This window comes from Parus major, chromosome 1 (assembly GCF_001522545.3).
Source record: "Parus major isolate Abel chromosome 1, Parus_major1.1, whole genome shotgun sequence".
Taxonomy (NCBI): domain Eukaryota; kingdom Metazoa; phylum Chordata; class Aves; order Passeriformes; family Paridae; genus Parus; species Parus major.
This window is the reverse complement of record NC_031768.1, coordinates 91848772-91871301: the sequence shown is the minus strand read 5'-3', so window position 1 is coordinate 91871301 and position 22530 is coordinate 91848772. Positions and strand designations below refer to the sequence as shown.

The 22530-nt window shown below is 45.3% G+C and overlaps 1 protein-coding gene across 1 annotated transcript in view; it reads left to right on the top strand.

The window, feature by feature from the left end:
* Positions 1–22530, top strand: part of GAP43 (growth associated protein 43) — a 54795-nt gene that overhangs the window by 21083 nt on the left and 11182 nt on the right. Inside the window, exon 2 of the mRNA XM_015643789.1 lies at positions 6070–6803. Within this exon, the coding sequence (XP_015499275.1) occupies positions 6070–6803 (734 nt within the window). The remainder of the gene's footprint in view (positions 1–6069; positions 6804–22530) is intronic.

The window sequence follows — 22530 nt, the reverse complement described above, 5'->3', positions numbered from 1 at the left end:
CAAGTGTTTTCCCCTGTGAGCTTCTGTGCTCCAAAAACATGAACATCATCCTGAACATCATCCACTTTGTGTCCCCTTCAGGGGACTCACTTCAGGCTCTACTTTCTGTCACCCGGCCTGCAAAGGCAACATAAGCAGTAGTGAGTGGCTTTTTACATTTAACTGCTGGAGCTGCTGGAGCTTCAGGGTGGTAGAGGACATTGAAGTTGACCACCAGATTAAGAGAAACAGGGTGACAAACAGAAGGGAGAATCACAAAACAGGTGAGGAGAGTATGGATTTATTAAGAAGGCTCACTAGAAGTATCTAAATAGGCCTAGCTTAGATTGTCTTCTACCTCTCTTTGCAGCCGCTGTACACGAGTGAATAACATTCATCCATCTGCCTGCCTGTCATCTTCTTTTAATCTAGGCACCATAAAATAGAGGGAAATTTTCCTACATATGAGAGGCTCTTGTAGAAGAAAGGGTGGAAGCTCTGTTGTTAGAGGATTTGAAACTGGAGAGCTGAAACCCTGCTAGTTATACCCTGGGGAACAATCCTGCACAGGCCTTCAGAGGGATGAATTAACCTTTTCTTTCTCGAGGGTGTTTTACCCACCATCACCATAGTCATCCTGGGAAAATAAAGGAACTCTGTTTCCTCGCCTTGAAGACAGGTTGTGCTGACAGGTGCCATCCTCTAGCCAGGTGTCTTCACACCATTTAACTGGGTTAAAAAAAGCTGTTCTGTGTGCTAAATTGCTTCCTCACTTCCCAAAGCGTGAAAGCCTTTTCTCTCTTTTCACGTGTCCGTGCTTCACTCCTTCTGGGGAGGCAGCTGGTCTTTTTTTTTTTAATACATTCTGCTCCTTAAATGCTGCCTCTGAGACAAATCAGGTCGTGTGGAGCCAGGCCCATGAAAAACACTGAGGGAACTCAATCCTGGGAAATCACTGGGAGTTCGATGCCTAAATTTCCTTGTGAGTCTAGACCCAGGTAGCCTTGAGTAACATCAGTAAGAACATACATTGTGTTCTAGTCAAGAACAGAGCATGGGCTGAGAGGCATCTTAACCCCACAAATAGCACAGGTGTTTGGGTGATTCAATACTAGTTCACCTAAATATCTGAAGGAAAGGTTTCCACACATACTTTTGCACAGGTGTTTTGAGAAAGGAATGACTTTGGGCCATATTTCTTTGCATGAAGAACACAGTTGTTTGTTTTGTGGTTTTTTTCCACAATAATAATAATGTATCATATTTCCCTTGGGTGAAATGGGTGGGCTTTTGATAAGTGTCAATGGTTCTATGGATGTCCAGGCTCTGGGCAGTATTGATGCCTTTTCTGGAGAAAGGTTGTAAGTCCTAAATCTGGGCTCCCAGCACGCAGTTTTCAGAATACTGGGAGATGGCCATGTGCATCAAAGGGCTCTGGGATTTGGTTACATGTTTAAGAAGAGCTCATAACTAAAGATAGAAAAGAGCAGGATAGCAGCTCAGTGATGGCTGAGCATATAGCATGGCTATAGCATACAGAAGCCTGTTCCTAGGATGAACATTGAGGAATTTGATCCATGCTATATATTGGAGGGCAGAGAAACACCAGGAAAAGAGAGCTAGAGAGAGAAGCAGAGGGAGCTGTGTAATATTCAAACACCTTTCAGTGAAACAGTAAGTTCTTTCTTGGTCTCTCCACCCCAACATTCAGAACACAGAACAATGTGATTATTTCTCCAAGGAAAGGTGATGAGATACACCATGAGAGACAAGTGGACTAATAGCAAGCAAAGACCAAAGCACTCAGCCCTCTCCTTTCTTTGCCTGGATGTGGCTGCAAACACATGGAACATCTAGAAAACACCTAGGTTCTCCATTTCTCCTTTCCTGAAATACCAGCACAGGAGACATTTAAAGGTTATAGTAATACTTCCTTAATGCTTTGACATAATTTAACCCCCTCCCTCCCCCACCCCATAAGCTATGAGTTTGGAGATGGAAGGTGTAAAAGCGGCCCAGGATTAGAAATCTTCTTGTCATGGCTCCAGGAAATTTCTACATTCCTGGTACCTAAGAACTAACCTCTGCCCTATCTGTGATTTAACATTAATTTCTTATCTCCTACTCTCTCAGCTACGTGATAGCAAGGAGATTCTCACTTACAGGAACAGTCTGCCTGGGAAGGGATGTCCTAGAAACCTGGAGGTGTGGCAGACAAGCAGATGGGGATGATGAGAGGATCAGCCCTCTAGGACTGGAAAGATGCTGTGGGCTGTGTAGGTAGGGACACAAATGTGTGTTTTAAAGAGGCAAAGCTTTGCATACTGGCTTCATTGGGTATGTGAGGATGGTCTGAATAAAAAAATGGACATTTTTGACTATGTCCTTTTATAGATGTTTGGTTCTTCACCCACCTGCCTCAGTGATACCTTTTTGACATTACGGGATCCACAATTTGTTTTAAACTAAATGAATCAGAGGACATTTTCTCTGTGTAAATGGAATACATTGCATGTACCCTAACAGTATCATGAGTAAGTCAGTATTAAATATTAGTGTGAGTTTACTTTACACATAAATATGTAAATGAAGGGGAGGAGGGTGATGGAATACTAATATCTGAAACCTATCCCTACCAGAGCTGATTTCTGGCTGGGAACTCTAGATTCCATGCAAACACCAGTAATAATAGTGACTTTATTCTAGCCACGATACTACAGCCAAGATGTCATGAACACTTGGGAGATAAAGACAGACAGATTTCTTGTTTTCCACTGAGGTGGTCTTGAATGCATCCTGGCAGGGCTGACTCACCCTTTTAGTTTTCCAGGGAAGACAAATTGCTTTCCAGGAGCTTCTGCTGTATACAGGTTATTTTTGAGCACTTCTTTAATTAAGGTTTATCTGCTGTTCACATAATCCACAGATGAAAAGCCCTTGGGGCTTTTTTTTGTGTGAACAGAAGTTTTCCCATGAACAGCCTGTTTCTCACCCAACCCATTGTTATACAACATGGCACAAATACTTTACGGATACCGTGTCCTACCCCAGAAGTAGCAGCAGGCCAGTAGCCTGAAAATAAAGTAATTTCAAATGCCTGGGATGCTTTACGGGGAAGAAACTGAATAGAAGCAGGATTCCTGAGGGCCACAGTTGGCACAGACATACTATTAGCACATTTCTTTCATCCATAATCTTGAATTCCACCTCTGACCCTAGTCACATGTTTCTTATCTTTTGTATCTGAAATTATGCTGGAAGCACCCTACTGGAAATACATTTTGCAGTTGCACAACTTGGGATCTGGCAAGGACTCAAATGGATGTCATCCCAGCTGGGAGAAGAGAACAATGATGTCACTGGAATAGCAAAAGAGCCTTTTAGCTCTGCCGTGCTGTAGGTGCAGGTGAGAGGTATTGTTCTGACCTCCCTGGGGAGAAGCGCTCTCCCATGCCCTGCCAGGTCAGGGGCTGACAGGGACACAGGGCCAACCCTGTGGCTCACTGTGCCTGGGGCTCTGGCTAGCAGGGGAAGGAGATAAACCTTTACAGGGCTGCATAGCCTAGGTATCAGGTCAGCTCTGGAGTCAGAATCAGGCATGCAGCAGTCCACAACCTGTAATAGCTGTCTTGGCTGGTGTAGGAAGTATGTGGGATGTGAGAGCAGCAAGGCCAGTGGCAAGAGGGTGTTGCAAGTTGCTGGCTGCAACAAGAGGGATCTCCCTTCAGTCATTGTTTTTCTTGTTTGTCCAGGGATTAACAATTTTGTCACATTCACTAATGGTTTTGCAGGAATCAGGCATGGTGACTGGACCCTTAAAGGCTTGTAGTTATGTATAAATTCTCTGTCCTGTCTCCCAGTCTTGCAGCTGTTTGAGACTAGCCTCAGTCCTTGGGGAGAAGGAGTCAAAGCTACAGCATCTAAGTGTTATACAGTTCTCTGAAGGAGTACCAGTCTATTTTCATGTTGCTGTGGCTACGGTGTAATGCTGGCATATCCAAGCTCTCCTTAAACCAGCTAGTTCAGGTATTAGCAGTCAGGTTGCCACAGCAACACAGGACTTACTGCATGCTGCAAAACTTGTCTAAGGAACAGGATGGATGAGCCTGTGGGGAGCTCTGCACTATCTGGCTAGTTTAAACGTACTTACAATTTGTTTCCACCTCCTTGTGCTGAAGTAGGCTGAAAAGCTTACCCAGAATCTGAATAACAGTGTTGAGCTAGCTATGCAAGGCACATGAGTGGTTGCAGGCTGCTGGTGCCTGTATCATCTTTGCACACAACCATCACCTGCTCTCTGACAAGCTGAGACAAACACGAAAAGCCCACTTTCCATACTGTGTCATTTGATGCACTTGGTGAAGTGTAGACATAATGCTCACCCTGTGATTAGTGCAACAACCATTTTGTCCCTGGGCATGGTCAGGAGTGCAAAAACTTCTTGTGCAGAATTCTGTCTATTAATTCCATTTCTATATTAATTCACAGCCTTTTTCTCCCCCCTGCATAAGCATCCTGTGCCTTTCCTATTGCACTTCCTGCTGTATCCGGACCCATCCACATCCCTGCACATCTGTGGGTGAGGTGGCTCTTTTCCTTGGTGATTTGGGGCTGCTCACTCCTTGGCCACCATACCCACTTAAGGAGAGATGGGCACCAATGCAAGGGTGAGGGATCTGTTCTCACTGGGGACCCAGTGGGACATAGTGGGTACCGCCTCTGGCATGGCAGTGGACACCAGATTTGTTCCCTGGCTGAGCATCACTCCCACATGTGCTTCACCTTGTCCTGTGCTGTGGAAATGATCATTTCCAGTCTTTTCCCAGGAATTGCTGCTGCTGTGGCCACTCTTCTCTCCCCCTCTCCACAGGCATGATGTTTCCATCTGCACATTGCAGTGGCTTTTCTCCCTTCTTCCTGTCTCACTTTTATTGAATGTGTTTATAGGTTGTCCCCTCTCTCTGCTCTTCTGGTCCAGAGCCTTTCCCCAGATGGCACATCCCAGTTCCAGTGGCCAAAGTTCCCTCTTCCCATGCAGGAGTAAATGCTCCTATCTTTCCCAGTCAGCTTGTTTTCTTTGTTTAGTGACCTGAGCCAGTGATGGAAACCAGGTGCAGACAGCAAAGAGACCAGTGGCTCTGCTATTAATTCCACTGGGGAATTAATAGTTCCCCAATGGGACTATTAAAAGAACAGTGTCCTTTCATCAGTATGCAGCTGAGCTGCTGCTTGCCCAAGGGCTGCTAAATTATTGGGGTGAAGCGTGGTCTGTCCTGTAGATTCAGTGAAGGTTTATAAGCTGAGCATTATCTCTCTGCAGCAGACCAGCGTGAGGCACAGGCTCTGTCCTGGTCCCATTTAAGGCTTTAATGCTCAATTTAAGTCTAAAAAAACGCGGGGAATGCCTGTTCTTTGTTGTAAGGCTGAATTCCCCCCAATAGTCAGGGAAATAATAATAGTCAGCTGAAATTGGAAAGAGTGATATTAATCTGCCTATTAATCCTTCAGTGAAACCATAGTGGAGAGCTAAGGCAAAGCGCTTGGAGCGCTCTCAGGCAGGGTGATTGTGAGGAGCACACCCTCCTCACAATATCTGTGTGTGTCTGACAGCACGGAACTGCGGCGGGAAGGGCAGCAATCCTATCCTCTGCTGGCAATCCAGAGCCAAAAAGCTATAAAAGACAAAGCACTTGCTGTCATTAGAGTCACACACCTGTGAAACAAGGTGTCATTAAAAAGAAACACCGACTTGAAAGCAGAGGTGGATTTGGAAGGAGTGTGAAAATCTCCCTCAGGAGGGTGTTTTGAGAATGAGTAGGGGAAAAAAAATTGGTATGTTTCAAAATGAATGGAAAAGTAAATCATGGGAATAGAGACAACCCAGCTGCTGAAAGCCTTTCCACACAGCCAAGATGCTCTCAGCATTGCTGACAGAGATGATGAGGTGTTTTAAATTCCTTTTACAAATCTCTGGCTGGAGGTTTGGCTGGAGATGTAAGTCTGTCCAGACTCAGGATGAAATTAGGGCCACCTGGCTCCAAACCCATACCAAGTAGAAAGGCTGTTTTGAAACTTTTCACTCGTTAGCAGGAGGGGAAAGTGGGATATTCTCAATAAAATTAGAACATCTGCTACACCTGAAGAAGTCTTAACTTATCTCCCTCTTTTCTCCTCTGCCCTTCTCCCTTGTTCTTCTTCAAAGGTTGAAAAAAATGAGGACGGAGACCAAAAGATCGAGCAAGATGGCATCAAACCAGAAGATAAAGCTCATAAGGCAGCCACCAAAATCCAGGCCAGCTTCCGCGGACACATAACAAGGAAAAAGCTCAAGGGGGAGAAGAAGGGAGATGCCCCAGCATCTGAGACTGATGCCGCCGACAAGAAGGAGGAAGGCCCTGCCGGCGGAGCGGCCGAGAACAAAGAAAGCGAGGCTCCTGCTGCCACAGAAGCGGCTGACAGTGCCCAGCAGGAGGAGGGCAGCAAAGACAGCAGCGCTCCAGCGGAGGAGAAAAAGGGAGACGGAGCCGCCGACACGGGCTCAGAGCAGCCAGCCCCACAGGCTGCCACTCCTGCCGCCTCCTCGGAGGAAAAGCCCGCTGCTGCCGCTGCCCCCGAAAGGGAAAGTGCCACTAAAGCTTCCACTGATAACTCGCCGTCCTTGAAGGCTGACGAAGCCCAAGACAAAGAGGAGCCTAAACAAGCCGACGTGCCTGCTGCTGACACCACTGCCACCACCACCCCTGCCGCAGAGGATGCTACTGCCAAGGCAACAGCGCAACCCCAAATGGAGACAGTGGAGAGCAGCCAAACCGAAGAGAAGACAGGTGAGTGAGTGAGTGCCTCCCGAGGGAACTGGCCTCTCCAGAAATGGATACCACCCTCGGTCTCCTGGGAGCGACAGCTGGTGTGGGGATCAGCTCCAGTTAACAAGGGAATCCCCTTGCCGGTTTTTATTGCTGGGGGAGATTAATTTCTTGCTGCTTCCAATCAGCTTTTGGAAATACTGCAGCTCCTGCTGAGGTTCCTGTTCCTCTAGATGGAGGATTTTCTAGATTTTCCATGGTGGCAGGAGAGTGTCTGCCAGCTGGGAGGCTTGGAGGGAGAGCTCCCCAAGCTCTGCATGAGCTAAAGAGAGTGATGAACCTTCTCAATCATACTAGCACAGGCAGCTCCAGTGGGGCAACCTGGCCAGGTCACTGGAAATGTTCAGCTTTAGCTGAGAATCTCACAAAACAAAAGCTCTCTCATACTTCAGGAGACCTTGCTGGTGGGATGGTCCTGGAGACAAAAGGGTCCTTCTTCCATCTGCTTGCATATGGATGAGATTCTTAGTACAACCACATCCTAGTCAGGAACATTTTACTATCAGCAGTGCTTATAGTTTCATCCATACCCACAGCTGTATGGTCTCTACTTGGAGTACCCCATGCCAGGCAAGCTTGCATGAAGGTTTTAGGTGTGTCAGCTAATTCAGACTGAGAATCAGATAGGGGAAGGAATGATTAAGGGCCCTGGGAGCTCTGACTGAGGACAGAAGAGAGGGTTGAATACCAAAAGTCACTCTAGGAGGTGGTTTCGATTCCTCACTGTTGACCGGGTGCAAGTCTGCTTAACCAGTTCCCCTGGGAAGGGGTGAAGAGTTTTGAGAGGCAAAAACATATAATGTTTACAAACCATAAAGAAGAGTTGATTATAAATTCTGATACTGAGCTGACTAGAAGATGCATCAAAGATCTGAGGATATTTTTCTCCCTTGTTCTTGACCTTTCTTACTTTATCAAAGAAATAGAACATAAACAAAAAAGGAAAAGGTAACATAAGGAGGTAGGCTCCACATGAAACTCAATTAAGAGGCAGCAAAACAGGTACTCCACATTCATGAAATACTCTCTTGTACAGGGCAGGCTGCATTCATTAGCTTGTTGGGGGAAAATGTTGCATATCACCTTGATGTTCATAAACAGCCTGATGTAAATTTTAGAGAGCCTCAGCACTCAGTCTTGTACTTAGAGATATTTCTCCATGATTTCATTTTGCCCACTACTACTCCTCCACAAATTGCAGCTCCCACTCTCCAATTAGGCTTCCAAGCTTCCCAGCTAACTTGGGCCTTCAGGCAGCTAACTCTATTCCTGCTCAACAGAAGGGGACAGACAGGGAAGAGCAGATATCCAAAAGGACAGATTAAATACTGGGAGAGGAACTCATGCAGGAAATTTGTGATTGAAGGGATGAGCAAGGGGAGCAGCCTTCAAGAGTGTGAGTCTAAACTGATTGTAGACAACTATTTCTGCTTATTTAGAAGTGTCTAGAAATAAGCCTTGAAATTGAATTGTTCATGTTTGCTTTTTGTTGTCCAGGTCTCCAGCCATTTGTTCTTACTTTATATGATGAGTTAAACTTAAATGTTTTGTGGCTAGTGAAATATTATTTACTATGTTGCATACTGTACTTGTGTTGGTTTTATACTTGGGCAAAGGTAAAAGCATCAATGGCAAGAATAGGGCAGGGTGAATCTGTGTTTTGGGGTCCTCTGTACACAGGATTATGAATGCTAATTCCCTATTATTTAAGACCTGGGATGCCTTATTCCTGAGCAAGAATGATTCTGCTTTGACTTGACATTCCATTTTTATTCAGATTAATATGCTCTAATGGATAGAGGTAAGACATTTATAGTTGCAAGCTATTTGATTTTAATTTTAATTTATTTTTCCTGTTTTGAGTTGTAACTGATGAAAAAATGGTTTATTTCTACACAACATTCTGAATAATTTTCAGATATCCTCTCCATGCTCTTGTTGGTTTTAACATCATTTGAAGTGGCCAACCATACATGGACACATCATTTGAAGTGGCCATTTAAAATGCACAATTTAATATGCATTTGCACATGATACTATTACTTACGTAAACATCTAGCCAACAGAGGAAGCTGGAAAATCTACAATCAAATACATATTTAGAAATGAGTTCTCAGTGATCGAGTGTTCAAGACCAATATGTGCATCCATTTATACTTACTCAGTATGCATGCAGTGACACTCAAGCTTAGCAATGTTTGCAGAAAGCAAACATGGAAGGTGCCTGGCCAGAGTCAAGCTGATAGCCTCTTTAAAATGTTAATGAATATAGATTTTTCTTTAATTCCTATTCCAGTATGATATCAGCCTTCCAGTCACAAACCTGAACAGCTGGCTAAGTGACCCCAGTGTCAACCAAGAAAGAAATGCAAAAAAGATGAAATAGGTCTCCTTGTACATCTCTCTGAGGATTCCAGGCTGTGCTCTGCAATACACTCTGTAGCACAGTGTCCACAACAGTAGGAAGCTGCTTCCTTCTTAAAGAACATTGTTCTGAAGAGCATCATCACACTACAAAAGTATCCACAGACAGGAAATATTTCCTGACAAAAAGCCCGTGTTTTCTTTTAACCATCTTCATCCTATTACTCTCTCATATCTTTAAACCTCTCTGTCTCTCTTGTTACTTACTCTTTCCATAGACTCAAACACATTTGCCAGGTCTCAACCTTTCTCCCAGTCTTCCCCCAGCAAACACAGCACTGGTGGTTGCTGGTTTGACTGTGGTGGTCATTCATGTAAATGGGGACATCTGCCACTTCAGTGCTCCTCCAGCCCACGGACAGATCCTCTTTCAGCTTCATCTGTCCCCTTGGCCTCCAAAGGTCACCTCTTATCGTTTCTGTGATCGAAGACTGGCACAGTAGTGTGCAGTGTCAGGCTGCCCAAAATAAATCAAACTGGCTCCTGGCCAGTGTCATCGGTTGGCTGGTTGCCATGGCATGCTTGGCTGCTACTACCCTGAGGCGTGCCGACCGTGCTGCTTCGGGGTGGTGGTGTTCATCTGCCTTGAATTTTACTACAATGGCTCTATCATGCTATCTGCAGATACCTTCCCTGGTGCAGGCACAAGCAAAAGGCATTTAATTCATACCCAGGAAAGATTTTTGCCTTTATCTATGGGCAGGACAGAAAAAAGGTAGGGTGTGGGGAAAGGAATAACTAACCAGATAAAGAAAAGTGCAGAATTTTTAATGTTCAGTATTTCTGGAGTGGGGAACAGAGTGGGTTTTTTTGTACCAGTCAGTAGTTCCCCTGACAGCCCTCACCTCTCTCCTTGTTACTCAGTTCTACATGCTCTGTCTTTTGGTAGTGGCCTAGGAAACAGCTTCAAACAACTGCCCTGTACCCAATAGCAGTTGGTCTGGAACACCAGGCATTCCCAGCTGTACAGCAGGACAGCTCCTAAGCAATCCTCAGAGTATCTAAAAGTAAAAAGGAGATGGATTCCAACTGCATAAGGCATGAAATGAGTCAGTGGGCTTTGTTCAGTGGCAATGAAGGATTGATGTAGGAAGGACAGTCTCTCAAATCTCTTCATGTCTTTTGGTGGATGACAGGAATGCCAAGAAGTTGTCTTGCCATCTGAGCATCCTTGTCAAGACTTAGGTTTATAGGTCTTCTTCTTATGATCCAGCTTTTGGCTCTTCGGTGTTAGTATTATGCTTCGAGAGGCTCCCTTAGATGCCAACCTACTCAACAGAACAAAATCCAAAAGTGGTGGAGGGAATTTATACATTACATATGGATGAGGAAGTGAGACTTGTTCTAATCATGGTTGCATTGGCTTAAATCCAAGGAATCTCCATGAAGGTTACTGAAAAGAGTCTGGTAGCACAACTTTGAAATGAGATCAGCATCCAGCACAGCAGACTATGGAAGAAGATGGGCTATGATATCCTTCTTGGGAGGCGAGGAGGTGAATGTCACACAGTGTTAGATTAGATTTCTGCTTTCACAAGTTTTCAAGTCTCACCTCCAAATTTGGTTGGCTCTCACATCAAAGCACTCTCAGATTGTCAGGTAAGAATACAAAGCCCAGAAATGTGAAAGAGTAAACTGTGCCTAAGGAAACAAATGGATCTTCTTTTGTTGGGAAACGAAGAATGCTTTTCCTGCTTCATGAAATAGCTTTGACAATGGAGCAGCTTCACAGCTGAAATGAAAAAATCAGCCAGGTGACAAGTGCTTTGGATGTAAGTGGGCTAGCAGTTCCCCCAGGACCCTGTATCCTGCAAGCAAGGAGCACTGGGAGGCACCAGCTTCACTTCCTCAGAGGGAACAAGTCCCTGTGGATCCTTTTTCATGGTTTACAGTTGAATCAATTCTTTGTTTTCAGTTCAGTCCCCCTAGTGATGGAAGGACAATGCTTGCTGCACTTTGGGAGAACTGGCTGTATAAAGATTTGGAAAGGGAGACTTGTCTATTGTCTTGTGCCAGCCAGAACGTGCAGCCTGCACTATGCAAGAGGATTGCAGCTGTGTGACTTGGAATTTCAGTCTTGGCCCACGAGTAGCTGGCATGAGGCAGAACAACCTCACTGTCATTCCTGTTTCAAGGGAGCTTATCTCTGCTGCTACACCTGGCAGCCACGGAAAGCAAGGCAAACAGAGTAGTCTTCCCATGGCTGCCCCAGAGGGAACAACTCTAAGCAAGCATGGCATCATTTTCTTGTCTGTAGAACTACTCCAGCAACAAAGTAAGACTATATTAATGCAGTTTAGGTTGCCTGACACATCCTGATGTACGAAGTCTAGTTCTCAGTTACTCTGAAATTTTAATCTTTGCATTGTGTCTACATGGGTATATATCACCTATTTCAGAGCTGGGCTCACATTGGTGCAAATAACCTTATGAGGAGCAGGGTGAGAAAAGTGGAATGTCACACTTTTCCTACACACAACCTGGAACAGCTGCAGGATTTCCTCCTCCATTGCAGTACAATACTGTCTCTTGTCCCACAGTGTGCCTCAGGTCTGCTGTTTCCTAATGAGATGCAGCTTGACTCTAGGAGTGGGAACTGCACTAGGGGTTGATGGAGAAGCAGTACTTGACCTCTTTTAATAAAATCATAGGTGACATTAAACATATTTACTGATGAAAAGGTGTGGGCCAGCTCTGGAAAAGGCCTCTTGAGGAGAGCAGGGTAACCACTCCTTCATACCTAAGAGGTACCAATTCTTCTGGAACCTCAGTAAGAACTGCATGGACACTCCAGGCTGGTTGCCTGGCTTATTTTGTGAAGGCTGCAAATTATAGGAAAGGTGACAGCAATCTTTCACCCCTTCTGGTGTTGGCAACTACAGCTGTTGCTCTTCCAAACCGCGTGTATGGGTGACATTGTTTAGGGCAGTGCCTGCCAGTGTCACAGCGTGTGTCACGTTGTACAGTAGCTGCTCACGCTAACACACAGCTCTCTACAGCCAACACCTGTGCTTGAACTCCTCCTAGATTTTGCTCTAAATCACTCTCATGACAGTGTTTTCCACAGTGGCCCGCTGCATCTGCATTCAGATCATATTCAGAAAATACTCCCTGGGAGGAAGACTTTTTGTCATACACGATAAACAAAATTTCTGCTGAGAAGGGCTCAAATAACAGATGTATGGACAGTCTGGACAGACAGACAAATTTAAGTGATGGCTGTTTGCTGTAGCTGCCAGAAGTGCTCTGCACCACTACCAGTGTCATCTCTTTACACTAGGATCAAGTAGACTGGACTTTTCAGATAGATATGAACTTGCAGAGTATCAGTGGGGATTTACAGTTCCAGGAAGCTGAAATTTAAAAGTAGAAATACTGACTCTGTGGTACAGATGACTGCCACATGCAGAGGAAAAGGATTTGGAAAGTTCACTAGGTCAGCACAGTCAGATTAGTTAGACATTCCTCAAGAGCTATTTAATAGGTGCATTAATACTGGATTATCAATGTCAGTGCAGTATCACTTCCAATCTCTGTGGAAATTTCATGGACTCTGGCAAGGTGAAGTTGCACACAGAAGGATCCATGCAAATAACTAGTAGAGGAACACAGAAATTGCCAAGCTAGATCAGAACTAATATCCATTTATTGTACTTCTCACTGTGGCTAGCACAAAGCATTGCTATGGGCAGATCAAGGGTAAACTGCTTCTCTGCTGCTGGGACTTATCCCTCTCTTTTACTGTCTAAGATTTGGTTTAACAGGTAAAGCATGATGTATTCTCTCTTGATGCTAATATAACTGTGGTGTTATATGGCACATGCATATATATGTGTGTATGTATATGCACACAAAATATCTGACTAAGTATCAACAGCTTTCCCAACTTCAACCAACTGCACAATGGCCATAAAATTTGGTGATAAATTTGCCACCATTGCTTTCAATATCTTTCTGTACTTGTGCTATGTCACAGAAACAGCAAAAGCTTGTGATAGCCCTACTTCATGCCTTTGATTATTGTATATAGCATCATACAGTATGCATTTATGCACAGAGGGCATAGTATCATAGCCCTTGTTGTTCATCTCTTTCCTGAAGAAAACACAAGCAATGCTTTCAACTGCTTTTTATATGAAATTATTCCCATGCTTCTTAGGAACTCTCATGCTTTTCTCTGCACTCCCTTCAAATCTGCAAATCTATTTTATGAGATGGAATGACAGATACTCTTCACATTAGTCCAAAAAAAGCTGTAACTTCTTACACGTTTCCAGAAAGGCATTATTTCTTCTGTTTTGCTCCTCATCCCAGTCCTTATGCACACCAACCTCTTTCCTTTCTGCAGACAGCTACTGAATGAGCACTGATGACTGCAATGACTCCTTTTCTAAAGACACTACTGAAATATTTTATTTAGCCTTATGATGATCTGTGAGACTGGGCAGTGGCCAAGAGAACCCAGGGAAATGTAAGCAGTGACAGAAGGCTTACAAGTCAAGCCATTGGCATCAGCTCTGTGGGAGAGTTTCCACCTCCAGTTCTGGACCTCCAGTAGACCTGTGAAAAACCATATTACACAAGCTCAATTTGAACATGTTTCTAGGCACAATATTTCTCAATAAGTTAATTCTGCAAGCTTGATTTAAAGGAGGTCTTCCTCATTTCCTAGCTTTCATATCTGGGTATCTTTCAGGCAGATAATAGAGAACGTATCAGAAATAATGTGTGTAGGAAACCCAAATAATGGGTTTCCTAAGTATTTCCCAAATACTGCTATTGTGTGCTTTGCTGCTCTTTGAAGAAGAGTCTGGTCTGGTTTTGCAGGTTACTAGAACTGTGACTTCTTTCCTACATCTGTATTCCCTGCCAAAGGTTCCCTTTATATATCCTTCAGTTCTAATGGCCTGTATCATGTAAAGAGCCTGGGTTATATCATCACCAAATGTGAATTTGATCTGTGCAAATGTTTCTTTTTTATTTTCTGCATCCTTAGCTACATCAGTGTCAGCATGGGACACTGGAACAGAGTGGAAAATCTCAGCTGAAGTCCTGGCAGTCACCAGGTCCACCTTGGACACCTGCCCTTTTCTAGGCTGTAGTGTAGTCAGGAAAAGAACTATGGAAAGCTGGACAGGGTCCAGGGATGTAAAGGAAAATGCTGTTCCCCTAATGACCAGAAAAGTGAGACTCAAAGCTTCATGCAAATAAGTCTTAGATAAAGGTCATAAGGTCCCAATTATCCAGTGTTCAAAGAACGACAGACTTCCCAGCTGTACCTTGAGGCAATAGCAAATGAGTCCTCTTTTCATTATGAAAGAAAGCAGAAGCTGGAAGACACTATTCAACCTTTCCATCTTCCTTCAGCAAAACACAGTAATTGGTAATGGTAGTAATGATAACCGGACATTACCTGTAACCTACAGGGCTTAATGAAGAAGAAAATCTCTCTGACATTTGGAAGAGCATCTAAATCCCAGTGCTGAAGTGGGTGCAGTGGTACAGAACCATAGCTGATAATGCATTGCAGGTACAGGGAAAGGGATAGGAGAGCAGGAACAACAGCTGTGACCATTATGCAGGAGCATTCTCCAGTGCAGTTGACTTTGAAAAGACTGTCTTAGCAGCTGAAAAATGTTTCAAAGACTTTACTTGATAACCACTTGAAGAGGTGGAAGTAAAAATAATTTAAAGTTGGGGTAGTGACAAGTACTTTTAAAAACATCTTTGATGTTCGTAAAAGCTTGGGGCACACATTGATTTGGAAATGACACAAGCCTATAACAGAGAGGTGTGAATGCAAGCTTGTGTGGACTAAGTCCATAACTGTCTAGTTTTCAAATGAATATGATTCCCTTACTGGGTGTGGGCTTAGGGGGGAAACCCAAAAAATAGCGTATGTTTTCTGGTTTAGACATCCCATGCTACCTATCATGCTTATATACAGCTAGGATTTCACCCATGATTTCAGCCTCAGTGTCACAAGCAGTTCAGAATAGCCTCCAGTCATTGGTGCTGAAACAAGGGATATGTCACAGAGGACCAAACCCTGGGACTGGGTTTGCCCTCCTTCAGAAATATCTGTGAGTTGAAATAGTCTATCTTAATCTTACACCCGCCCACAAATGGTCTCTATGTTTCTTCCTCTGGGAGGCACTCAGTGAAATCTTTTAACAACGGTCCTCTGCTTTCCCTTGTTGTCAGAAGGGATGAAAATCCCCCACATTCATGGGATCTGATCAGAGGGTTGCTGTGAGTTTAACTTTGGTAGGGCTGCTACAGTTCATAGGAACAGCAATTCTGTCTGGGCCTTTGTCTGCCTTCACAGTCCCTTATTCAACTGGTACACCAGGGATCCAGGTGGTGAAAGGAGGTAACCTCTTTATTGCCAAACAATGAGGAGGCATGAGTGTCCCCTTGATCTTGCAACTCTGTTCAAGCACTGCAAACAGATTTGGCACATGCTGAACTTAAAGACAAGGGTTAAGCTTATCTTTGGGGTTGAAGATACATTTCCACAAAGCTATCCCAGTCCTATTGCCAAGTCTTTGTTGGGAGACTTACCAGCGTGGCCAAGCATGGTGCCTGTTTCCCTGACAGGCAAACTAAACCTGAGTTTGTCCATGACACAACCTGTCCCAAACACAGCTGAGGCCCACCAGGAAGGCACAGGGAAGAAATGCACAGCACTGCTGCTGAGCAGAAGATTTTGGTCTCCAGAGACACTAAGCCAGTACTGTTCACTGCACACAATAAAGGACATGAGAAAGAAAATGGTTTTTTGTGCCTCAAGATAGAAAACTTTCTCATTGCTGAAGGCACACGACTATGAGAAAGATGGATAGAGTCACTGATTTTTACATCAGGCAAGAAGAAGAAAATTCCAGATGCTCCTAACTGATGTAGCATGCAACTACTTCTTGGTCTCATTTATAGCAAAACACATAGACATGGTTCTACCAAACAGAGGAGTTAAGCCTGATGGCAGCTCAAACCATGAAGGGCATCTGAGTCCTGCTGGGCTGGAAATCCTCTGTGATAACCTTTTTTTAATTTTTTTTTTTTTTTTTTTTTTTTTTTACAAACCCAAACATAATATATACCATTGCCAGGAATGATGGGGTTTGTAGAATAAAATAGTAAGAAAATCTTTGCCTGCTTTTAGAGTAGCTGGCATGTGAGGGTCAGGTCCTCCCTGAATGGGACAGAAGACAGGGTGGGCCTCATGCTAGGAAGCTGAAATGCAGTGAGCTTTGCAAGCATTGGGCTGCTGGACACATTTTCCCCTGATCCCTCCTGCTGGAGCTATTCCACTTTGTATAAATTATTTATTGTTTGCTGGAGCCAGGATGTGGCATTTGGTCTCCCCTATTCCAGATGAGTGCCCTCACCACTGGTCTACAGAGTCAATGTTTTCCTCTGGCCCAATAAATATTTAATGGTTTATGGAATTGGAACAGCTCCAGCAGGAGAGGAAGAGTAAGAGAGACGTGTTCATTCACATGGATACCTCACAACATCGCTCTGTGACCAGCAGCCAAGACCAGAGCCAAGGACCTTTACAGCAAACAAAATCAGCAGGAGGAGACCATAAGAGCACAAAATGGTGGGGTGCCACTTCCTATGCCTCAGTGCAATTTCAGAGCAGTGTTAGAGCAACTCAGGCCTGATGAGCCCGTGCCTCATATCAGGCCCTCTTCTTGTGACCATGGATGTCAAAAAGACAGTGCTCAAACCAAAACTTGGCCAAAAGCGTACAAACTATGCACGGGAAGCTGTGGTGACTGGCAGCATTGCTGGACCTGTGCAGAGCTGGGTTTCGGGGCAGACTTTGGCTGCACAGGAGGTGGTGGAGGAGCAGCTACTGCTTGGTCCCACAGCTGAGTCAGGGCCAAAGGTCCTTTGATGAGGAGGAGAAGCTTTGTTGTTGCAGACCAGCTCAGCAAAGGGCTGTGCTAGCTCCCTGTAAGGGTGCTTTTTTCCACCATAGTGGACGGTACTGAGGAGCTGTTGACCACCCAAAAATTCCTGCTGCTCCAGAGAGATGGTGCAACCTGGCTATGGCACAGCTGGCTGTGCACAGGGCATGGGGCTGCCTGGCTGTGCCCCTAGGTGGTCTCCCCAGCATTTGCAGCTGTCCCACCGAGTGCCCTCATGTCACGGCCGAATTCATTATCTGCCTGATGGAATTGTTGTTGTGAAAAGCCAATTAAACCGAGATGGCTACTGTGGGACAGCTGCATCGGTTCGCTTGGCACAGCACTCAGTTCAGAGACTCGATAGTCCCTCTCCAACTGGGAGAAATGGCTCTCAGAACTGGTCAAAAAATAAAATAAAACAGAGCTTGCCAAATTTGAATTAAAATCAGAATTACTGATGCAAGCTGCTGCCACCTTCACAGAGAAGACTGGTGCTGGCAATAAAAGCACTGATGAGAGGTTTTCCAGGCAGCTCCTTCCTTCCTTCCTTCCTTCCTGCTGTACAGCTTGGCTCTTTGAAAATGGCCAGTGCCAGGCTCAGGGCTGCCCTACACCTCCTTTGCTCTGGAGCTGGCCACTTACTGGGTAAGCATCACACACCTCTGGTCACAGAGACTCCTTGGGGCAGAAGGGATGACTACACAGCCCAACCTCTTACCTTAAGTCAAACCAGGAGGGTCTGGCCTTTATATGCTCTGGGGAAAGTGTCCAGCTGCCCACCCAGTTTTGCAGGACAGATGCTGTGACTCCTGATCTCTCCATCCTTGGGAAAGCAGTTGTTAAGCAGTCCCAGACAAGGGATTTTAAGAAGTGGGGAGAATTGCTCTGCACCAGCAATGCCACTGTGATGTCTAGAAATGGGGTTTTTCCCACAAGTGTTTGTAATTCAAAATGCCTCTCCCTATTTCTGGGCTCTCAAGCCTCCTCCTGATGAAATGAGAAGCAAAGACTCCCAGGAGTTTCCCTGGGTAGAGCAGAAAGCCTAAACTGCCTTCTGGAGAGCAGTGCCTGTGTTTCATCCTGCACAAAACATGTTGGGATTCTATGGGTGTGCATCAGCCGTGCTTTTGGGAAATATTAGCAATTTCTTTGATGCAAAGAGCTGGTGATGTTGATGTTGCAGCTACTGGAGACAGTTATCAAGAAGATGTCTGTGAAAAGCCTGACAACAGGCATTTAATTAATTTTAGCATCCAATTTGCAGAGCCTTGGTGTACGATGATGGACGGAAACAAACTAATGATCTCTAAATGAAATTTCTCCTTCATTTAAACTCGAAATGGGAGGATGGCAAAGGGAAGAAAAAGAGACATTTTATATCCTCCCCTTGATTGTAATTCTCTGCCTTCAGCTAGATCAATATCATTTCTGCTGGAGATGGAGGCTGCCTCTGGTTTCCATGGCAATGTGGTTGTTGGAGGCTTGCAGGCTCCATGAATCCCCAATTTATCAGTCTTCTAGGCTTTAATAATGGAGACCAGCAGCCAGGCAGCTTATGAATGGCACATGTCTTTTGGGCTGGGGGAAGGGAGGCGGGAGCATGGTTTGTAGTAAGGGCTGCAGCAATTTGTTTTCCTGCCACCGACAGCTGAAGGGGGAGGAGTACGAGGGGAGGAGCAGCACATTAATTCTGGATGCACTGAAGGAATTTCTAGACCGTTTTGCTGCAATTACAGAAGATTTCCTCCCTTAGTTTCTTTTCCCTAGCCAGTTTCACCAGAGAAGGGGAGGAGAAGAGCTTCACAGTCAGTCCTGTGTGGGGAGGTGGGAGCTGTAGATGGAGAACTCAAAGGTTCTACCACTCTGCACGTTTCCTTCCTTTTCTTAACCCTCTTTATTTCAGGATCAGCAGTGTGTGAATGCCAGCAGTCTGCCACAGTTTCAGGTTAATTTTTTCCCCCCTACTGATCCTACCACCATTGCCAGGCTGCTCAGCAGAGCTGTGAGATGGGCAGACCTCTGAGGACCTGATCTGTCTGTCAAACTTCTGTCACTTGCTGTGCTATTCTCTGTGCATCTGCTTGGCCTCTCCAAATTCAAACCTCCATCCCCAAAGTGCTGTAAGCTTCATTCCCTGAATTAATTACTTTGCTGGAATGTCCTGGCTGTAGAACAATCACACTCTGTCACTTCAATAAGGTTCAATTGGCCTTTATCTATTTAGGGTGTTTCCATTTCTTCTTATCTTTCCTCTGATTTCTCCCCCATAATCTCATAGGGCAGCTGCTCTAAAGAAGCTGAAGAATAAATGGAAATGTCTTAGAAAGACCTTGTTCTTCTGTCCCCTCACTTGCCCTCTCTTTCTAAACCATCCTCCAGAACTTAAACCAGCAAGGGAGGAAAGATGGGTCAGATCCTGTTTTCCAAGAGGAACATGTGCCAAGAGCAGCTGTCAACTGCTATATTCAAACTCTTTGAATCATAAGGTATTTAAGGAATTAAAGAGTACCCTTTCTGGTCTGCAGGACCTGTGTGAAATCAACAGGGGCAGGGGAAAAGAGGAGTAAAGAACAACTTATGGGTAATTTTTTCTAGAGTTTTCCTCAGGTGAAGTAATGAACACAGGAGGTAGTGGGGCTGGTAGTTTGGAACCACTCCTGGAGGGAGCCCTTCTGGTTCATCAGGACAGCTGAGCACCTGATTGTTCATCAGATCAACTCTGATCCTAGCTGGTGGCTGGGGACACCCTGCACAAATCACTTCCTATTTCTCCCCATCAAGCTCCCTGGCTGTGAAGACCATGGAGCCTTGGTAGAAGTCTGTTGAGGTGACAGCACCTTTGATGCTGTTTGGTAGGAGGCCACTCGATGCCAGTGTAAAAAACCTGCCTCCAGGGCACTCTCATCCTGAAAGAGCTCTTTTACCTTGCCTTTGGCCACTGTACTACACAGCCTCCCACCCACCCACCACTTTCTGGTGTGACAGAACATCCCCCCAGAAGCACTGTGACATGACACTGCTGCCAGGAGGGAGCACCCTGTCCTCCCTGGAGCTGCCTTTGCTTGTAGTGTGACAGTGGCCAAGGGACTGGCCTTGCTAAAGGAGTTCTCGCTGTCTGAAAACCTAACTGCTCTGGCAGGGCTTCTTCCAGTTGTAGCTGGATTGAAATTGCCCAGGTATGGATACAGTGGGCAGGAAGTTTGGGACAAAAGTGCTGGTAATAGGCAGCAATAAATGAACAGTCAGCAGCAGGCATGTCGTTTATCTCAGCTTCCATGTCTGGCTGCATCCATGGATGTGGGAAAGAAACAGCAGTGGAAGAAAGAAAGAGAGCTGCTTCTTTCCTGTTCTCCGGGATGGAAGAATATTTGCAAACGTAGCTGTAACAGGGTTAACACCTCACATTCACAAGGAACATCCTCCCTTTTCTCTCCCCACCCTCTTCCTCCATCACTCCCATTTCTCTGGAGACCTCAATGCTCCCTCTCTCAGCCAAAGTTGGGGAGTTTCCGTGGCAACCTGGCAGCTGGTGTCTAGACACTGTGAAAGATGCTTTGCAGTGGAGCTGTGAGCCTGACTCCGCTCAGCACCCCCTCCCCACTGCCGCACACCCTGAGCATCTCTCCCACCATTCCCTCCCTTTCCATCTACTGCACACATGGATGCCAGTGCAGGCTTGCATTTCCATGGTGGTGCTGGAGGAAGAAAGGCATGGGGTGGCATGAGAAGGAGTGGAAAGCCACTGGCTCTTCAGCCTGACAAAGGCAGCTGGGGTGACAGAACTGTGTTTGGCTATCCTCTGAGGATTTAGCAGAATCAGAAAAGGAGGCAGCTGTCCAATCTTGGACCGAAGTTTCCAGCCATAAGACTTGCAGAAGTTGTGGCTTTTGGGGTTTTTTTTCTCACTGCTGGGGCAACTGAAACATTCTTACCTGTTTTTGGAAAAAATATGAGGTGGTACAGGAATAGGAGGCCCAAGCTACCACGTATTGGGGCCATATTAACATTTTTGTTTCACCCTTAACAGGCTGACTTGCTTGCTTCTTTCCAGTAATTACTGGGCGACTTCCCTGGACCTCCTGCCTGCTACTTGCACTGGGGACATTCCTCCCCAGCACCTTGTTGCACCAAGGGCTTGCAGATCTCCCAGGTGTCATGTGCTCACCAGGACCCCCAGGGCTCACAGGAATCAGTGCCATGGGTCTGTGTCTACTGGGTGAGGGATTCACCAGGGATTTGGGAGATATCATACAAGTCAATACCCTGAACCAGACACTTACCTGAAGTACCCAATTCCTTCATTTCTCAGTGTTTAGCTGGCACAGCATAAGTCTACCTGTTTTCAGAAGCAGCAAGTCGGGAGAGTGGAGGATTTTAGCTCTGCATATGATGCATCAAAGGGCTGACTGCAATGGGCTAACATGGATCAGAAAGAGAGCTATATAAGCAACAGCTCTGAACCTGAAGTGTGTCTTGTTTCAGCAGTCTCAGACCTACCATTGTCTGCCTGGAATAGACTTCTGGCTGGCTAGAAGGACAGATGGATTGGGACAGATGAATCAAGCTGTGAAGCCTGGATCCAAATCTGGATCCAAATGTCATTAAAACTAGGAGATGCTCAGGGCAGGGATTTTAAATGAGGCTTTCCAGTACTCCTTAGCCTAAAAAAAAAAAAAAGTAGAGTTATTCCTGGGTCATATGAGATCTGCTTATAAAAGGATAGGAAAGCCCAGATTAATATTTGGGAGCAGAGTGACAACCGGATGAGGAGCAGGTTTTCAGTTCCATCTCTGCCCAAGCTGTAGCTGGCAAAGGACAGAGAAAAGAGGAAGCACAACAAATGCTAGAGAGAGCAGTGTCTGAGTAGATTTGGGCAGTACTTCAGCATGGATGCACAGGAGAGTTCTAGCTGCACAATCAATATCAGCAATAATTATGCAAACACCAAGAAAGCAGCAAAAGCAAAATCTCTGCATCTGTGTTAGAATCCCAGAGTGTTGTACAATTTCTCATCTCTTGGCATTGGCTGTGGTAATTTAAAGATCTGCAGTGGAACAGAGACAAAAAGGAAAACAAAACCCAAGCCACCAGTCACAAAAGAAATGATCATCAGAGAGGTTGCTGCTACTGTGGTCATAAGCTGATGTCTGCTCTGATTTAATTAATCTTGGCAAGTCAGACGGGAGCTGGGCAGGTCCCAAGAGACAGTGTTTTACCCGGAAATCCACTCAACCTAATTTCACTAATGTAGGGCAGTGGAGAGACTTGGAGAGGAGCCTGCATGCTCAGCCATTAGAGCACAGCATCAGCAAAGGCAGCTGGAAGCACCACCATCCAGCAGAACT